At 47.6% G+C, this 12748-nt stretch overlaps 1 protein-coding gene and 1 long non-coding RNA gene across 2 annotated transcripts in view; one reads left to right on the plus strand and one right to left on the minus strand.

The window, feature by feature from the left end:
• The window catches only part of FCRL5 (Fc receptor like 5), a 40502-nt gene extending 40290 nt beyond the window's left edge, over positions 1 to 212 (minus strand). The window contains 1 exon segment of the mRNA XM_086694842.1: positions 1 to 212. Coding sequence (XP_086550968.1) covers positions 1 to 142 — 142 coding nt within the window. The 5' untranslated portion in view covers positions 143 to 212.
• LOC147572227 (uncharacterized) overlaps positions 128 to 12748 on the plus strand; it is a 23619-nt gene continuing 10998 nt past the window's right edge. Inside the window, exon 1 of the long non-coding RNA XR_015246461.1 lies at positions 128 to 522. This is a non-coding gene — a long non-coding RNA (uncharacterized LOC147572227). The remainder of the gene's footprint in view (positions 523 to 12748) is intronic.

Below are 12748 nucleotides of genomic sequence, written 5' to 3' on the forward strand. Positions count from 1 at the left end.
CCAGGACCAGCACTGACACCCACAGAAGCATGAAGGCCTGGCCTGCCCTGGGATGAGGCCAGATGAGGGCTTTTCTCAGGAGTAACAGGGCTGGTTTTGATTCTTGAGAAGCACAGCTCCACAGCAGCCCCGAGGAGCTCATCTGAGAAAGTTCTTTTTCGAAGAGCAGGTCGTGCTAGTGAATTAGAAAGAAGGAAGTGGCACTACCCTTCTTCAACTGAGAATCAGAATGTCCTGCCCTATGACCAAGGTGAGAAAATAAATTCTAGGCTTAAAAAAACACACACATGGCTCCGTGACCCCACATCTCTAAGGCTGGGAAATTACCTTAAGGGAAGTATGTGCAGATTGTCTAAGAGAATGTTTACAGCGGTGTCGTTCATAACTGCCCAAAACACTGATAGCGCGTGAAAGGTCATGAACACGGGACCGTGGGTGAAGATTCTGTACATCTCTGCGGCGAGATGCAGTGCAGTCATTATGGATGAGATCAACCCCCATGGAGAGGCGTGCAGCACCCTGGTGAGTGGGAAGAGAGAGCCCAGGAGTGGGTTGGTACTCGTAATATCGTCCCAGTGGGGTAGATGTGACAAATAGAACACGTGTGTGCAAGCTGATACAAATACGCTGTTTTTTTTTTTTTTCCTGGAAAGTATGCCTAAGATAGTAGTTGTGTTGATAAGAACTGTGGATGGAAAGGAAATACTTCATTTTATGGCTTTCTTTACTGTTTTTTTTTTTTTTTTAAATGTTTGTTTATTTTGAGAGAGAGCGTGAGCCAATGGGGGAGGGGCAGAGAGAGAGGAGTGAGAGGATCCCAAGCAGGCTCTGCTCTGTCAGCACGGAGCCCAACGTGGGGCTCGATCCCACCAACCGTGACACCATGACCTGAGTCGAAATCAAGAGTCAGGTGCCACCCAGGCGTCCCCATAAACAACCACTATGTTAATAATTAGTGACAAATAGTATGTTGGTGCGTTGCTTTGATAACTTGCAAAAGTCAAGCTTCCATCCTGGCATACTGGTCAACAAAGATCCCTAGGACATTAGTAGCATGAGGACTGCCACTTTCTTCCTTTCAAGTAGTGTTTCTCACCTTTTTTCTCCCCCTGGGCCCACACCTCGGTCCTCCTAAGGGGACGTTTAATTTCACGCGGACAAATGCATATCCCGTTGCATACGTGATGCTCCCCTGACCTGCGGCGCTGGGAGACAGGAGAAGCATCATAAGGGTAAACAGAGTTTAACCCACGGCAGCCCAGCAGGACCTCAACGCGAGCCAGGAGCCTTCCCATGCTTTTGGACACAAACAGCGTCGATATGTATATTCTTGGACGGGTCTCCCGGTGCGCGCGTGCGCACACATTTCTACTGGGTACACCCCGAGGAGTGGAGTCTGCAGCTCCTAAGGCTTGCGTATATTTTGAGAAGGCACCGCTAAATTGCCTTCCAAGGTGGTTGTGCTAATGCACACCCCATCAACCTGTGTGTGTGAGTTCTCGTCCCTCTAAAATCCTTGCCGATCGATACTGGTATTATACACAGTCTTGTAAATTTTAGCCCTTCTTCTGGGATGATCTCAGTGTGGTTTCAATTGTTGTGTCCCTGATGAATTTTGCAACTGAGCATGTTTCATATTTAATTGGCAATTTAGATATTCTTTTTAATGTGAAATCTCTTTTCCAATCTTTCTCCCTTTTTCTAATTTTTCAGTCTTTCTCATTCTGTGTTGTGGGGCTTTTAAAGCTGGATATGGATCCTTTTTCCAGGTAATGTGTTGCGAATGTCTTTCCCTGTCTCTGTCACACTTTGATAGAGCCTTTGACAAATCCCTGCTGTAACTCTGGTGGTCCATTTAGCAGTCTCTTCCTTTATGGTCAGAGCTTTATCTGTCCCTTCCAGGAAATGTTGTCTACTCCAAGCTCTTGAAACTATTCTCCCAAGTTATTTTCTAGAAACTTGATTTCTTTTACTTTTACTTTGTATCCATAGTATCATTGGAATTGACTTCTATATATAAGCAAGGGTTCATATTCACTTACAGATGGCCACTTTGCCTGGGTCTCAAATTTATTGAAAATCCAAGCTTCCCATAGCACCATGCAATTTCACCTCCTTGTAAGACAAACAGCCATGTGGGTCTGCTTCTGGAAACTCTGTTCTCGTCCAGTTGTCTGTTTATTCTCATACCAGAACCACAGTGTCCTAATTGTTGCCTTTTTCTTTTTAACTTGAGAGAGAGAGAGAGAGAGAGGAGAGAGAGAGAGAGAGAGAGAGAGAGAGAGATACAGAGCAAGAGCACGTGCGTGCGTGAGAGCACGGGAGCGGGGGAAAGGGCAGAGGGAGAGAGAGAATCTCAAGCAGGCTCCTCGCTCAGTGCAGAGCCCAATGTGGGGCTTGGTCCCACAGCCCTGGAATCATGACCTGAGCCAAAACCAGGAGTCAGTAACTTTCTTGTAGAAGTTACATTTTTTTGTTAGGCTTATTCCTAAATAGTTGTATGTATTTTTCGTGTTATTGTAAGTGATATCATTAAAAGCTTTCTCTAAATATTTATTGTTGGTGTATAGATACAGCTTTTTTTTTTTTTCTGATTTTCTGTCAATTACTAAGAGAATTATGTTAAAGTTTCCCTCTATAATTGTGAATTTGTCTATTTCTTCTTTAATTTCTTGTCTTTTTTTTGTTTTATAATTTGAAGTTGTTTTATGGGTGCATATACATTTAAAATTACTTATTTATGTAATTATGTAATTTATTTATATTTATGTATGTTATTTATAATTTATATCTATTTATAAATTTATATAATTATAATTATTTCTTTCTGGTAGTTTGACTCACTGCTCTTAAATGTCTGTATATGTTTCTAACCTGAGAACCCATTGGCGGGGGCCCATCCACCTTTGGACCTGATTTAGATGATTGAATCTGAATCTGATAACCCTATCCTGTGATTGGATGAGTCTTCGGGGGTCTCTGGAGGTGGTGAGCTTATTTTTCGTGTAAGAAGGATGTAAATATTTGTGGCTAGAGTGCAGACTGCCTCCTAAGAAGCAGTTCTTGTATATGTATGTACCTCACCCTCTTCCCATCAGAAGTTCCTTATATATCCTTCACACTTGAATCTAGCCACCCAGTAGAACGTGGCAGACGTAAAGCTGAGCACATTTTGAGTCTGGCCCTTCAGAGACGTGGCAGGGTTTGTTTTTATCTTGGAGCCCTGAACCACCGAGTATGAAGTCTGACTGCCCTACTGGACAGTCCCATCAAGGGGAGCTGCTCCAGCCCCAGCCTGCCAGACCAGGCCCCAGACATGTGGATTAGGCCATCTTTTTTTAAGAATTTTTTTATTATGTTTATTTATTTTGAGAGAAAGAGACAGAGTGTGAGTGGGGGAGGTGCAGAGAGAGAGGGAGACACAGAACCCGAAGCAGGCTGCAGGCTCCGGGCTCTGAGCTGTCAGCACAGAGCCTGACGTGGGGCTCAAACCCACGAACCTCAAGATCATGACCTGAGCCGAAGTCAGACGCTCAACCGACTGAGCCACTCAGGCACCCCAGGAATACTCTTTTAGTCATCAAGTAATAATTCATTTATCCCTAATACTTCCTTTGTCTTCAAGTTTATTTTTGTGATTAGATCAAGCTTGTTAATCATGTCACTCAAATCTGCATACTTACTAATTTTAGTCTGCCTCAGCTTCTGCGTTTTGTGCATGTATAATTTTACCTTATTCTTTCCAATTCTTATGTTTTATTTCTCTTGGCCATTATTCAGAGAGTGCAGGCACAAAGTCGTGAAGCCCGTGTCGTCTTCCCCCTTTGGGGTTTCTTGGTGACCAAATGTCTGCTCCTGACTCATATTGGATGGGGAACTTGAGTTAAAAATGAACTTTTATGGTACGGTGTAGGGAATATAGTTATTGATGTTACAAAAATCTAGCTATGAAACTGTCTTGAACTGATGTTTTTTTATAAGAGTGTTCTTTAGCGATGGTCTAAATTTCTACCATGATACCTTATCTGTTCAGACTTTCTTCCCTAACTCAGGACAGTTTTTATTTTTAGTTATTTTCCCTGGTTTTTATTTGCTAGTATTTATTTATTTTTAATCTCAAAATAACCAGCTCTTGAGTTTAATTACAGTTCTTTGTTTTGTAATTTATAAATTTTTACTTTTCGTAGATTTTTTGTTTTCTTCAAAGTATTAAATGAAATGTTTAATTTTTTTCCTCTTTAGCCATATGAATATTCATGGCTCTGGATTTTTTTGTGTGTGTGCTTTGGCCATATTTTGTAAGTTCTGATACAGTCTTTTCATTATAACGCGTTCTAGGTAGTTTACAATTTCAGTTTTGATTTTGTCTTTGAAACAAGAGTTTTTAGAGTTTTCCAATCTCTAGATGGTAGATTTTTCTTCTTCTCTTTTCGCTATTATTAATGACGTTTCGTTCATCATTTCATTGTAATCCAAAAATATGGTGTGTGTATATCCTACTTTCTGGAATTTATTGAGATTTTCTGTGACCTAATATGGTCGTCGTTATTGTTAGTTGTTAAGTATTCCATGGGGCTTTGAGAAGAATGTATATTCTTTATCTTCAGGACAGAAAGTTCTACATATATTTAGTATAACCAGCTGGTTAAATATGTTAAATATGTTAAGTAGATCTTCAGTGTTCTCATGTAATACTTTTGGTTGATTTATAAATTGTAAAATTATGTGATTTGATATATGGAAAGTTGTGGTCAATCTTATGTTTTTCATCATTATATACTGCCCTTCTTTTGGTCCAATTAAATACCTTTTTTTTTTTTTTTTTTTTTTTTTTTTTAGCTTGAATTAGATTTGTCTGAAATTAATGTCAGGATTCCTGTCCCTATTTGTCTGGTATGCTTTTTTATTTTTTGTTTTTTTAATGTTTTATTTATTTTTGACAGAGAGAGAGAGAGGGAGGGAGAAGGAGAGGGAGTGGGGGGAGGGGCAGAGAGAGAGGGAGACACAGAATCCGAAGCAGGCTCCAGGTTCTGAGCTGTCAGCACAGAGCCCGACCTGGGGCTCGAACTCACAGACTGTGAGATCATGAGCTGAAGTCGGACACTCCACCAATGGAGCCACCCAGGCACCCCTGTCTGGTATGCTTTTTAGCATCAATTCACTTTACCTTTTAGGTCACTTTGTTTTAGAACGATTTCTCACATATAATATATGCAAAAACCTATTGGGTTTCATTTTTAGATCCCAAATGTATCTATTGCTTTTGTAACATTTATTTATCACCTATGCATTCATATGACAACTGTGTTGGTCTTAATCCTGTCACTTAATTTTGTGTTACCAAACTTTCTCTTCTAATTGCTTTATTTTCTTTCAATCCCTCGTCAGTATTTTCTTTTACGGTTGTATTACATTGCTTATACTTCAAAGAGTGTATAGTGTCTTTTCAGTTCTCTTAGTGGCTAGCTGTGCAACTCTAGTGTTCTTAATGCTCTTTTTCTTGATTAGACTCCATTTATTTTCTGATAAAAAAGAAAGAGACCAGCTCACTTTTACCTCTTGCCATGTTTTCTTCCCTTTCACCTCCTGATGAGTAATAATAGAACTTCCACATTCTCTAAAGTTAGAACATTTATGCCGAGTCCTACAACCATAGTTCTCACACTTGAGGAACGTTGGTGCCGTGTTTGCGTGGGCTCGAGAGTCCCCTCCGACTCTGGTTCTTTGTCTTCAGGGCTCCACGGTGCCACCGTCACCGAGCTCTTGCACGTTAGAAAGAATTTGTCTTGTCTTTGTTCTGAAGATAACTGGGTCTAAAATTCTTGGGCTAAACGTGCCTCTCGTGCAGCACCAGCCGTCGTCGTGGGGCGTGGGGCGCGGCTGTGGCTGCGTTCCCCGTGACTCACCCTTGACCTCTGAAGTGGCGTAACTTCGTCAGAATGTGTCGGATGCTCCCTTCCATCACGTCCACCTGCGTTTACTCTGTTGGCTTTGCTCAGTGTGCCACGAATGGCTGCGTGGGCTCTTCTGCGTAGCACTCGTATCACTGTTTTCCCAGAATAACTTTAGCCTTTTGATTCTTTCCTATTTCAGTTTGCGGAGTTTTCTCGAATCTGCCTTCAGTGCTCGGTGCGTCGTAGCAGTTTCTCATCTTTCCTGTTTCCTAACGTAGCTCGTTTTCCTCTTCCCTTTCCAAATGTTAATTTACCTGCAGTCTTGTTTCTTTGATTTTTCACTCGCGATAAGTCTATTACATTAAAAAAAGAGAGCTTTTAAACAAACTCCTCTGATATCACGGGGAAGACAGTATCTGATTCCCCCCCTTGGACTCAGAGGTCTGGCTTTTCTTCCGCCGTGCGTGCCTTTTCCCCAAATTGCTCTCGTACAGACGGTGAGCCCCGCGCCGGTGACATTGTCACGCGGCTTATCTCTGCACGGGGCTCAGGCTCCCCGAGCTGAAGAACAGGGCGTCAAAGGATCGGGGATGTGAGTCGGGCCGCGGACGGCTTGCGCTGAGCCATGCTGCCGCAGGGCGTTTTTCTGTCCGTCTCGGCCACGGCCTCTGTCTTGGGGGCAAAGAGGAGGTCTTCCTGTATGTCACGGGATTTCTGCGAGACGGGTCAGCAGGCTTCCGTCCAGCGGACAGTGTTTGCACCGGCAGAGTCGCCCGCCGTCTCCTCCTGTATCCCGGGCTGCTTCATCCGGGCCTGCCGTCCCAGGCCTGGAGAGCCTCCGGGGGGCTTCTGCAGCCCCCACACTCCCCAAACCTGGCCTTCAGAGCAAGGGGTTAGTTACTTCCTGAAGCTTTGGACCTTGCCGCCAGCTTTTGGAGAAGCTGCAGCTCTTCCCAGAGGCGTGTGTAGGAGCCTGTGTTCACTGTCGCCTTCTTTCTTCCCCTGCTTTGGTTTCACATTTGAGTTTCACTGTGGTTAAGAGCCGTCCTTCACCGTTTGGCACTTGGCATTGTGGCTTTTCAAAAGTTTCATCAAAGGTGCAGCTTTTTCGTTCTCTTTGTCATTTGTGGCTGGTCTCAGAGAGTAAAGCGCGGTCGATACGCTTTTATTCTGAACTGAACGAGATCCCATATGTTGGACGCTTTACCGTACGTCGCAGCAGGTACTCTGCGTACATTAGCTGGTTTAATCTTCGCGTCGACTCTGACGCGTGTGGATCGGTGAATAACGCAGGCAAAGTTTATCAGGCAGGCAGTATGATCCTGATTTTCTAGGTGAGGAAAACGGAGGCTCAAAGACATGAAGTGCCTTAATTTCAAGTGCCTTGTGAGGCCAGAGACTCAGAGCAGCCAGGACTAGAACCCACATCTGTCTGAGCATGAGCCTGACAACTTCAGTAAAGAGATTCACCAGCCACTGACATGGGAGCAGGCAGCCAGGTCCGACACTGCTAAAGCCAGACGCGGTCAAATGACTCTCAAGAGCAATTAAGGGCCTGTTCTGGGTCCCTGATGGCAGGAAATGGAAACCCGGTGTTCTGCAGTTTATAAATAAGCATTGTGCTATTTATATGTGTATATGTACCACTGCCCTGCTTACACGCACATCAAAGCCAGAGGTTTGTGGAGGGCCAGAGAAGCAGGTGTCCTGGAAAGGGGGCTTAAGCACACTCGTCTTGTGGTCCTTCAGGGCTCTGTCAGTCCCTCTGGGAAAGGGGTGGAATCTCCAGGGTGCTCCGTGGAGGCAGCCACGAGAAAAGGTGGGCAAAAATCTGCACAAAAGGAGGATTTAATTGCTTGTTTTAAAAAAGTGTTTTCAATGTTTACTTTGTTTTTGAGAGACACAGAGAGGCAGAGCGTAAGCAGGGGAGGGGCAGAGAGAGAGAGGGAGAGGGAGACACAGAATCGGAAGCAGGCTCCAGGCTCCGAGCTGTCAGCACAGAGCCCGACGCGGGGCTCGAACCTCTAAGCTGTGAGATCATGACCTGAGCTGAAGTCTGATGCTTAACCCACTGAGTCACCCTGGCGCCCCAGGAGGATTTAATTTCTTAAATGGTACATCTGCTCGTCTTCCTGAGGGGACACCTGACAGGCCATGTTTTGTGAGGATGGGGGGCGGGGGGGTGACGGGCACAGGCTCTGTCACTTACCAGCTGCAGGACCTTGAACAAATTATTAAACCTGAGACCAGGTTTCCTCGTCTTTAGAAACAGAGACAACGACGCCCATCTCACTGGGTCGGCAAAGTGTCAAGGCCCAGACCTGCTGGCCCCTGGTGCCCCTCCAGCTCCCTCCCCTGCAACACTTCCACCAAATTGCCGTCACTTGTGGTAACGAATGCTTATTAAACATTGCCGAGTGAATACATACATGTTTAATAACTGCTTGGGAGTATAATTTTCGGTGATAAAATTCACTTGTTTTTATCACCACAATCGAAGTTTTAAAAATTTCCATCGCCCCAAATAGAAACTCGTCGCCCATTTGCACTTTCCACTCCCACCCACAAGCCCAGGACACAGATTACTCAGTTACTTTCTTCCTCCGGAGTCTCGTCTGTTCCGACCGCGGGCGCCTACTCGGCGTGGACTCACACTCTATGCGCTCTTCTGTGGCTGGCTCATTGCGCTTTGTGTGAGGTCCTGGGGCTCGTCCTGGGGCTCAGCCCCGTGACAGCGGGTGTCGGTATTCTGTGGATGGATGTTCTGTGGTTTCGATCTTGGCTTGGGTACCAGGGTGTATTAAGAATCTGCTGGAGTATTTCAGTTTCCTTTAGGGTGCTGCCCACTCCAGCCTCAGTTTGATGAACACGCACGGTAGCCAGAGACGGCCGTCTGCCCTCCGACTTTCCGGGCTTTGGAAGCAAACCACCCGTGCCTTTGGGTCAAATTTGCACACTTGCTACTCTTTTCCTGACCGCGTGCGGAGGGGATATTAGCTCAGGTTAGCCTGGCCCTCAACTCCTGTCCTTAAATGCTGCCCATTCCTTTTGCGTGCGGTGGCTTTGGCGCCCTGCACGGGGCTCCAGGGGACAGACGCTCCCCCGCCTTCCGGCCTGTTGCGAGTTCCGAAGCCACGCCCACTTGTCCCACGTAATTCAACCCCTGGACGCCCTGCGTCAGCCCGTCTCCGTGGATTTTTATTTCTTGTCAATTCCCTAATTTGCCTGGTTATATTTAGAAAAAAATAATAACCGAGGCAGGCACCCATCAGTAGGTTTGCCGAGCCAATCTCTGCCCGTCTTGGGGACATGCCAAGGTGAATCTCACCCAGAGTCTTCGCACACAGAGCCTTCTTCCCTCCGTGCTTCCTTTCCAGCTTCACCCTCTCAACTCTGGTTCTCAGCCTGCGAGGAGGCTGCCGTGTGGGAGGCAGGGGGTTGCCTGAGTTGGGCAAACGTGGAGCCAGATCCCAGCCCTGCCACTTACCATCTGGGTGACTTTGGGCAAGTGGCAAGGTGTGAGCCCTGGCTTCCTCAGGTATGAAGCAGGTGTTACGTCTCCTTGCGGCCCAGTTGTCAGGACTGGAGAAGATGTTCCCAAAGTCTATGCTGCCAGCACAGAGGGCAGAGAGGTCATGAGCCCATCACCCTGACCTCTGACCCCAGGCCTTCTTTCCGCTCACGCAGTCACTGCACCCACAGGCCGCTGTCGGCCTGGGCATCCGGGGGCAATTGCCATCTCACCCCAGGACTAACATACTTATGAATGCAACAGTGGTTCAAATCGTTAATGAAGGACTTAGAACAAGAGGGGCGCCTGGGTGGCTCAGTGGGTTCAGGTCATGATCTCACAGTTCGTGAGTTCAGGCCCCACGTCGGGCTCGGTGCCGATGGTGCTGAGCCTGCTTGGGATTCTCTCTTTGTCCCTCCCTCTCTGCCCCTTCTTGTGCACGCTCTCCCTCTGTCTCTCTCTCAAAACAAACAAACAAACAAACAAACAAACAAACAAACTCAGAACAAGAGACCTAGAACTTGTTTGGGGCCTGTTTGATCCTAGAAGGTCGGTTCTCAGTCGGTGATGGCCTCTGAGCAGTGCCCCTCGACATGAAGCCTCAGGCTGCCGCTGGCCTCATGAGGATGCTCGGCCCAGCACTCGGGAAGGCCCTGAACTTGGCTGAATGCTCTGCCGCCATCCTGAAGGTCCTGATAATTTTATCTCCGGACTTGTGTTCTGAAGTCTGATGGGGCCGTAAAGTCAGCGCCAGGGCGGGAGAAGGGCCTGCGGTAGGCGTGCCTGCCTTCCTCGCTGCGCATGCACACCGGGAATGCCGGTGAGCACAGGACTCCGGGCGGGCCCGCAGGCATGGGGGTTCAGCGGGACTCAAAGTGAGTGAAAAGCAAGCATGTTACGTCGATGACTGGCAGCCCCGAGAAGCCGCACTTTCCATGTGAACCAGAACTTGCTTGAACGTAGGAAGAGGGCGGGTGTGTCCTGAGTGAGTAACCTGAACAGCCAAGGAAGCGCACATGCTCCTCCCGACGGCGCCTCCCCAAGTTATCTGATGGCCTAGGCTAGGGCAGCAGGAAGGGAAGAGGAAGGCGGGGCAGTGTGCAGCCCGCTCCTTTCCAGACCCTCCTTTCCAGCTTCCCAGAGGCAGGCTGTGTCGGCGGGAGGTGCACGTATGAAGGGATACACGCAAAATGTTGAGAGATTTTTGCCGCATTTCCACTCCTCTCACAGCATCGGCTACTAGGTGTATGCTGTCTGATCTCCGTGATCCCACGGATGCAGGAGAAGCTCTTACGTTTGCAGTTACGCTATATATAAAGATGAACAGTAAAATCCATGCGAATCATTTCCAACGTTATTTTTTTCTCTCCGTAGAAGGACTAAGAATTAAGTAGCAAAAAACATCTTGGCAAGTTGAGGCAGAGACCGTGGAAAGAAGGAAGAAGCTTTATGTTTCTGTATTTTGAACACTTTTTTTCCCCTTGCTTTTTGAACAAGGCGTCTTGCGTTTCTCTTTCTCACTGGGCCTGGAAAGGTAGGCGCGTCCCTGCCTCGAACGCTGCTCTCCTGTGTGAGGTCCTGGGCAGCCCCCGGCCCTCGGCGAAGGGGGCCCCTGTGCAGGTGAGCTCACTTCCTTTCGTAATGAAAACTCTCATTTTTTACACCAGAAACGAACAGAAGCCAACTGGCTCAAGGCCTTCCCCTTCCCCTCCAGCTCATGTAAATTTTTGAGGTGTTATTTTTCCGTGCCTCTGGGAAGTCCAAAGACCCAACATGCTTTTGCATAAACATAAATGATATATTTATCTTGGGGTTCCTCTTTCTGAAACTCTTGAAGTGACATTTGGCTGGGGGCTGTTTTACCCTTTTATCTCGAGTTCACGCTCAGCCTTAACAGATTTTATTAAATGTAATAAACAAGAAACCGGGATGGAGCTGACGTGAGCCGAAGGCGATGACGTGCACAGTAGGGTCGTCCGATGTACAGCGGGATGGGGCACAGAGACTATCTAGGTAAACTTTCTAACTTGGCTCAAGTGTGAAAGCAAGGAATTGTCAAAAGCGCTCACAATTAAGAAAAAAAAAAAAAAGTTTAGGCCCAGGGGAGAAAAAGCCAATGTGAATCTCAAAGTTTCCAGAAGTCTTTGGGGGGCAGCAAACATGGAAAGTTACATCCTGGCACGTGAATCGGGACACTGAGGGGAACGGGTGGGACCGTGTGTGCGTGGCAGCCCGTGTCCATCCAAGGTACCGTCGCCCCTGGTTCCCTGGTTACAGTAGCCGCTTGATTTTGGAGCTCTTCCGGCAGCCGCAGCCGCGGAGGCCCCGGGATCTCGAGTCAGCTGTGGGGGCGGGGGCTGGTCTCTTGCAGGGTCGGGGGGAGTTGCTCCTGGAGGCTCAGCCCTAGAGGCTCGCTCTCCAGCCTTCCCCTCCGCGTCCGACATTAAATCCCTTTCTTCATAAAGCAGCCGCAGGGGATTCTGCCGTGGCCGCGGAACCCTGACTGATGGAGCGGTCGGCACAGAAAATGGGGTGTCGGTGTCTTGCTCCAGTGACTCCAGCCAGGATGCTCGTTTGTTTCCAGTGATGCAGACACGGCTCGCTCATCTCTCCCGGTCCCGTGACCCGAAGTCCTGGTCAGCCACGGGATTCCGATCACCATCCTGGCCTTGCTTCCTGCTGTAGGAGCCGCGTCTTCATGGGTCTCCACCTCCCTGAACCCGCCATAATCAGGGAGCCCGCTTCGGAAGCAGGGTCATCACCTGTGTCCAGGGCCCATTTCTAGTATGCTTCTCAAAGAGGCTTGGACTTTTTTTTTTTTTTTTTTCAAAAAAAAAATTTTAATGTTTTTATTTATTTTTGAGACAGAGAGAGACAGAGCATGAGCAGGGGAGGGGCAGAGAGAGACGCAGACACAGAATCCGAAGCAGGCTCCAGGCTCCGAGCTGTCCGCACAGAGCCTGATGCGGGGCTCGAACCCACAGACCACGAGATCATGACCTGAGCTGAAGTTGGACGTCTAACCGACTGAGCCACCCAGGCACATCTACAATTTTTTTAAATGTTTTATTTATTTTACAGAGAGAGAGAGGCAGAGCATGAGTGGGGGAGGGGCAGAGAGAGACGGAAACACAGAATCCGAAACAGGCTCCGGGCTCCGAGCTGTCAGCACAGACCCCGACGTGGAGCTCGAACTTACAGACCGCGAGATCATGACCTGAGCAGAAGTCAGACGTCTAACCGACTGAGCCACCTAGGCGCCCCAAGAAGCTTGGACTTTTATCACATGCCCTCTTACCCGAAGAGGAGGACACAGGCAGGGTGTGTGTGTGAGTGGGTCAGA

Source organism: Puma concolor, chromosome E4, assembly GCF_028749965.1.
Source record: "Puma concolor isolate L17-30 chromosome E4, mPumCon1.1.hap2, whole genome shotgun sequence".
Classification (NCBI taxonomy): domain Eukaryota; kingdom Metazoa; phylum Chordata; class Mammalia; order Carnivora; family Felidae; genus Puma; species Puma concolor.